At 53.9% G+C, this 6,855-nt stretch overlaps 1 protein-coding gene across 1 annotated transcript in view; it reads right to left on the reverse strand.

The window, feature by feature from the left end:
• Positions 1 to 311: 311 nt before the first annotated feature.
• Positions 312 to 6,855, reverse strand: part of UNKL (unkempt family like zinc finger) — a gene marked incomplete at its 5' end in the record, with an annotated part of 50,290 nt that continues 43,746 nt past the window's right edge. Inside the window, 5 exons of the mRNA XM_012805686.2 lie at positions 312 to 890; positions 1,364 to 1,618; positions 1,716 to 1,915; positions 2,445 to 2,672; positions 3,200 to 3,292. Coding sequence (XP_012661140.1) covers positions 735 to 890; positions 1,364 to 1,618; positions 1,716 to 1,915; positions 2,445 to 2,672; positions 3,200 to 3,292 — 932 coding nt within the window. The remainder of the gene's footprint in view (positions 891 to 1,363; positions 1,619 to 1,715; positions 1,916 to 2,444; positions 2,673 to 3,199; positions 3,293 to 6,855) is intronic.

Here is a 6,855-nt window from a genome sequence, read left to right on the forward strand (position 1 = left end):
ATAAGTGCATGACAGGCGCCCTCAGTGTCACTTTACGACACTGAAATGTGAAACTCCAGTTACATGTGCACTAGCACATTAGGAAAATTAGCTCCTTTCATAAAATTAAAAACATCTAAGTGTATACATGTCTTTCAATAATCACTCTCTGCTTATAAATACTATTTGCACTTAATTTGAAAACTATAAAAATCCTAGGTCTTATTACTAGATAAATGCTCAATTTCAGATATGAAATCTAATATATTTACCATACTATGAACAATACACTGATAGGAAATATTAAGTTCACAGACACATATAAAGCTTCATATCACATATTAAAAAACAATGAACCTAGAAAGCAGCTTAGAGCAATTGATAACATGTAACTAAACTTCTCACTTTACAAAGTGCTTTGACTTGACCTTGACTCCCTGCGGTCTGGACACAACAGTGCTGAGACCACAAACCACGTGATCATGGTGCCCACCCATTCCACCAAAGTGACAGGACCCTCAGGGACAGGTGGGTGGGGGTCTGTGGGTTTTCTTAGGTTTTTAAGAATACCTTAAAACCATCAATGGGGCAGGAAAGTAGAAGACACCACCCAGGGTGCAGTGGGCCCAAGGCCCCAGTCCCCCTCTGATGTTAGCTCAGGAGGGCGTGATGATGCTGCCATGTGCACAGGGACTGTCAGAGCCTCCATACCCAGTGATGCTTGCCAGGAGAGGCAGTGTTTCCCTCAGAACTAGTCACCACTGCAGGGGCTGGCCCTCACAGTAGGGGCACTCAGGTGCACTGGCCACACGAGGCTCACAGAGGACGTGGTGCTGGCAGGGCTGCAAGATGGCACCTCGGGGTTGCTCCCGGCAGGCCACACACTGCTTGGTGTGGAGGTGGAAAATCACCTGTAGGTGAAAACACCATGGCAGGGTCAGGGCCGCACCTGGGCAGGCCAGCACTGAGGCCACCAACCAAGGGCCTGTAAGTAGGCAAAGGAAAAGCCCAGAAGGCCTTGGGACAACCAGCTGGTAGCCACAACGGAGGCAGAAAGCCTGTGATCTTGTGAAGCACCCGGGCATAGCTGTGACTGTGACCTATGGTTCTAGCTCTATACCCAGGGGAGGGACAGAAGTACCTTTTCCCTGAAGGGCATAGCCTGGCATGCACTGGTAAGACAGAATAGGGAGTGGGCATGTGTGGAAGATTCTGGAAAGGAGGGGCAGGGACCAACCTGTCCTGGGAGGTGGCCTACAGCAAACACTTGTGAAGAGTGTAGGGTAGGGGTAGGAAGAGCAAAAAGACGGGCCCGGCAAGTCCCTATTCCTGGTATTTGTCCAGAGCCCTCACCAGGGTTGGCCCCTACACAGCCATGACTCACCCCATCCACTGCTTCCAAGTCCAAGCGCAGCTGACTCTGCAGGGAGTGCAACTCTGGCAGAGGGAGGGCACCGATCTCACCAAAGCTACGCAGCCCAGGCAGGGCGGACAGGCCCAGGCCCTCAAGCTCCTCCTGCAGCTGCCTGACCTGGGCCTCTACCTCCTCCTTCTTCTGCAGCGCCAGCTGTCGGTCGCTGTCTGCCACTCGAGCTCGCTCCTTGGCCTCCTGAGCCTCCCGCTGCCATGCATCACAGGCCTGGAACCCAGGTCCATGCAGGAGGTTGTGGCCAGCCAGGGTGCCCCATGGTCCCCACTCCTCCCCGCCCATCCCCAGCCAGACCCCCCCCCCTCACCTGCTTCACCTGCCGCCAGGATTCCTCCCACTGCCTGATCTTCCTCTTGGCCTCATCTAACTGCCGCCGGACCCGGGCCAGCTCGGCACCATTAGGACTCGCACTCAAGGATGTGGGGCCAGTGCTCAGGACAGGGGATGGGCTGGGAGAGAAGCTACCAGAAACAAAGTCCCAGATGCTCCCAGGGACACCATTCAAACCTAGGTGTGGAGGAGAGGAAATGATACAGCCAGCCACACTCCTGTGTGGGAACCCCCATAGCCCACTTTCCCTGACTGCAGAGGTGGAGCCTTAGGGGTTCAAGGAGAGGTGCTGGGAGGCTCAAGGACACAATCCAGCCCCATCCCAGTGGATCTGCACCACCCCCCACTGTGGCTGGTAGACAGAAAGGGGAACTAACCCCGGAGCCCCTATACCTATACAGCTCAGAGCCCTTCACACACACACAAGAATTTCATGGACTCCAAGAAGCTCTCCTCACAAGCATGACACGTCAGAAATACCAAGAAATGCTAACTCTTTAAAACATAATTACAAAAGGTAACCTTTTCTAAGGGAAAGAACAGGAACAACAAACACATGGCATATGTGTTCCTGCAGCTGGTCCACAAGGCCCACCTTCCCTATGCCTACAGGGGACACAAGGGCCATCCTGACCTCAATGTGTGACAGTGGTCATTAGAGCCTGCACAGGCTCCACACTGTGGAGCCAGGCTACCCAAGACTCACCTAAGGAGCTGTAGGATGAGGCAGAGGAGCCCAGCACCCCCGGCTCTGAGCGAAGGGGCAGCGGCTGCTGGGGGGGTGTCATGGCTGTGGAGACCAGAGGCCCCGGCAGGGACTGGGAGAGTGAGCTGAGCGGTGAGGTGGACAGGGAAGACGAGGAGTGCAGGGACGGTGATCGAGGCAGTGAGCCTGGAATGGCCACAGGCGCTGAGCCTGCCAGTGACCTCGGACCTAGATGGGCAGGATGCTGTGAGTGGGAGCGCCAGGCCTGCTGCCCAAGACACTTACCACAAGCTGGGGCAGCAGCCATGGAAGGGGGTCCAGGAGGCCTGAGGGGGAGCCACCTGAAGGCAGCAGTATGCCAGGGAGATGGAAGAGGAGATGGAGCTTGCCCCACAGTGCCACTTAGGTATGGAGCTGGCTAAGCAAAGGGGTCTGAGGACATCTCAGCAGAGACCTGCCACCCTCAGGCCCTGCCTGGCCAACTCAGCCACTGGTACATCGTACTCCCAGCACTTAAGGGTTCCCTGAAATGGCTTAAGTTCTTTCAAATCAGAAAGACAAAATGAACTTTTAGGCTGAAGGACATGACTGAGTGTATGAGGTTAATCTGTCGGTCTGCGTGCCCTGCAGACCAAAGGAGGACGGGACCACTTTGTACAGGCAGCAGTGGCAGGGAGGAGGGACCCCCAAACCCAAACCCCACAGCTCCAAAGAGCCCCACAGCAAGGAGAAGCATGCAGGCCTTGGCGCCCTACCTGTGGGCCCAAGGTCGTGACCGTTGTGCTCTTCTAGGTCCTTCTCTAAAGACGTGACATTCACATCACCAAGACGAATGTCTAGAGCAGAACCTGGGGGAAAAGCCTGGACTCACCCAGTGCCCACAAACCACCAGGCGCACAGCCTCAGCTATGCAAGCCCCACCTGCATTTGGCAACCAGAACATGTCATAGGTGCTAGGGCCTGGAAACGAGCCCCGCCCCCCCTCCCCGGCAGTCTGCCAGAAGCCAGGTTTCCCCAGAACAGAGGTGTCCAGGCCAACACCCCGTACTGCCCCGGTACATGGCTCTGGTCTCACTGAATTTCACATCATTTGTTAAAATTTGACCAAGTAGGCCAAGCGTAGTGACTCCAGCCTATAATCCCAGCACCCTGGGAGGCAGAATTGCTTGAGTCCAGAAGTTTGAGACCAGCCTGGGCAATACAACAAGAGCCTATCTCTATAAAAAGTAGAAAAATTAGGTGGGCATTATGGTAGGCGCCTGTAGTCCCAGCTACTTAAGAGGCTATGGCAAGAGGATCACTTGGCCCCAGGAGTTTGAGGTTATAGTGAGCTATGATGACCCCACAGCCCTCCAGGCCTGGGCAACAGTGAGATCCTATCTCAAAAATGAAAAATTTGACCAAGTAAACATATTAAAAAATACAAATACTAAAAAATTTCCTAGGAGGGTACTTTTTGTTCTTTGGAGACAGTCTTCACTTTGTTGCCCTCAGTAGAGTGCTGTGCCATCACAACTCACAGCAACCTCCAGCTCTTGGGCTTAGGCGATTCTCTTGCTTCAGCCTCCCAAGTAGCTGAGACTACAGGTGCCGGCCACAATGCCTGGTTATTTTTTCTTTTTTTGGGTTTGAACCCCCCACCTCCAACATATGGGGCCGGCACTGTACTCCTTTGAGCCACAGGTGCCGACCCCGGCTATTTTTTTGTTGCAGTTTGGCTGGGGCTGGGTTTGAACTCACTACCCTTGGTATATGGGGCTGGCACTCTACTCACTGAGTCACAGGCGCTGCCCCCAGGAGGGTACTTTTGATCAGTGAGTGGTTCACAGACAATTTTATGCCAAGCACCACGATAACGATTCCTAAATTCAGGACAACAGGACAGAAACCAGGACCTAACACAAAGAAGATGCCACCGTGTCCTCAGTTGGAGCCAGGGCTGTTAGTTCCACCCCTGGACATGGAGTAGAGTCCTGCCCTCTGGCCTCCACACCCAACCCCACCCACAATGGACCTCTGGTGTGACCCATAAGTACTCCTGGGCTTCATTCTCCTCAACCCCACAGAAGAGGTCCCACCTGGCAGGGCTGAGATACTCAGCAGCATGTCAGGGTCATCCCAGGATGAGAAGCAAGAACACAGGAGGTGAGGCTTCAGGCAAGGGCAGGCAGAACTGGACTGTGGTTGAGTAACTAGAGTCAGAAGAGCTAGGGGAAGGACACACCAAGGCAAGGGACAAAGGGAAGAGGTGCCACAGGTGGGAGGGATAAGCACAGGGACAGGAGCTGCTATTTCACACAGAGCAGCCTTCATGCAGGAGATAAGGTCCAGGAAACACAGGAACATTCAGAGGAACATTAGGCGACAACTGTAAGGGAGCTCCGTGCCTCAGCCCTGATAGGGGCACAGCTGCTTTGTCCTTTCCCAGCCAGATTCTGAGGCCCAGTTAGCACCACTCAGCCCTGTGGGGACACAAGGGCCAATCACAGACAGTGTGCCTTCCACCAAGAGCCAGGCCTCTGAACCCGTTCCTTAAGACTGCCTGGCCTGGCTAGGCAGCTGTGCTAGGCAGACACCAAGCTCATCAGCCTGGAGGGCCGGTGGGGAGCTGAGCTCAGGGTTGCAGAGACACTGACTGATAGCTGGAAGGCCAAAGTCCTCTGCCCTGTAGCATGACTCCCAAGCCCTCCCAACCCAGCCCTCATTCCGTTCCTTGAGGGGAATCATCAGCGTACCAAGGTCAGGTTGCTAAACCACCTGGAGAAAACCCTCCCTGCTCCCATCATGGGGGCTGTAGAGCCTGAATGCAGGCTGCTGGGACAAGGAGGGTAGCAGTGTCCCCACTGTCTGGGTTGGTACACAGTAGCATGCAGCAAGCATTAACCCCACTCTCTGACAGAGGAACCACTCAAACAAAGCTTTTTAAGGGCTTCCCAAGGTCTCATCTGGAAAAGAGATGGACAGGCAGAGTGGCAGCAGGCCAAGGCCCACTAGAGACCAGAAGTCTGTGTCCCCAGTTTCCCCCTGGTGGCCCTGTGGGGTGATGGCATGAATGCCTTGCTCTGGAGGACATCAGCAGGGGAAAAGCAGAGGGCAGCACCAGCTGGCAGCACCCAGGGCCATTCAGTCCTCTCCTTCCTGTTTATTGGTTAGTGGACACTTAGCACAAGGGTATCCTGAGTCCAAAGATGTCTGCATGTGACATCTGACACGGCCTGCACAGGAGGTCACTGTGGCCCATCCAACATCCTTGGGCCACAGCAGAGGATAAAACCCATGTCAAAGCCTGGCTAGAGAAAGCCAGAGATGTTCAAAGGTTCACGAGCACAGAGATTGTCCCCTTCTTTGGCCAGAAGAAACTGAGAGACACAGTGCAGAGGATGGAGCAAGTCACTGGAGCAACAGGAGGGGTAGCTGCCACCTTTGCACACAGGTCTTGCTCCTCCTGGGCACCCCCTGTACTGACTGCCAGAGGTGATACTCAGGGAATGCGGGTAGGGGAGGGACGGGGTAGGGAACACCTAGGGCTACCCAGGGTGGCTTCAAACAACAGCAGTTCATCCTCCCATTGCTCTGAAGGCCAAAAGTCTAGGCCAAAGTGTCGGCTGGGCTGTGCTCCCCTCATAGACTCTCCCTCACTTCTTCCACCTTCTGGCAGCTTCCAGGATCCCTCAGACAGGAGCTGCATCTCTCTAATTTCTTTCTTTCTTTTTTTTAGAGACAGAGTCTTACTTTTTGCCCTCAGTAGAGTGCTGTGGCAGCGCCACACAGCTCACAGCAACCTCCAGCTCCTGGGCTTAGGTGATTCTCTTGCCTCAGCCTCCTGAGTAGCTGGGACTATAGATGCTCCCCACAGTGCCCAGCTATTTTTTTGTTATGGTTTGGCCCAGGGCCGGGTTTGATGTCGCCACCCTCAGTATATGGGGCCAGCGCCCTACTCGCTGAGCTACAGGCTCTGCCTCATCTCTCTAATTTTTGCCTCCATCACCACCTGGCCTTCTCCTCTGTGTTTATGTCCAAACTTCTTACAAGGACACCAGCCACTGATCAGGGGCCCATGCTACTGACCTCATTTCACTGTAACTTGATGACACCCACAGAGACCCTATGGTAGTGCCCCTCATCAATGGGGGATAATTTCCAGGATCCCCAGTGTACACTTAAAGACCTCTGGATAGCACAGAACCTTGAATATTCAGTTTTTTTCCTATGCATGCATCCCTATGATTAAGTTTAATTTTTTTTTTTTTGAGACAGCCTCAAGCTGTCCCCCTATGTAGAGTGTTGTGGCATCACAGCTCACAGCAACCTCCAACTCCTGGGCTCAAGTGAGTCTCCTGCCTCTGCCTCCCAAGTAGCTGGGACCACAGGAGTCCACCACAATGCCTGGCCATTTTTTGGTTGCAGCCAT

This window comes from Otolemur garnettii, unplaced genomic scaffold, assembly GCF_000181295.1.
Source record: "Otolemur garnettii isolate 467f Iridium unplaced genomic scaffold, OtoGar3 scaffold00044, whole genome shotgun sequence".
NCBI classification, from domain to species: Eukaryota; Metazoa; Chordata; class Mammalia; order Primates; family Galagidae; genus Otolemur; species Otolemur garnettii.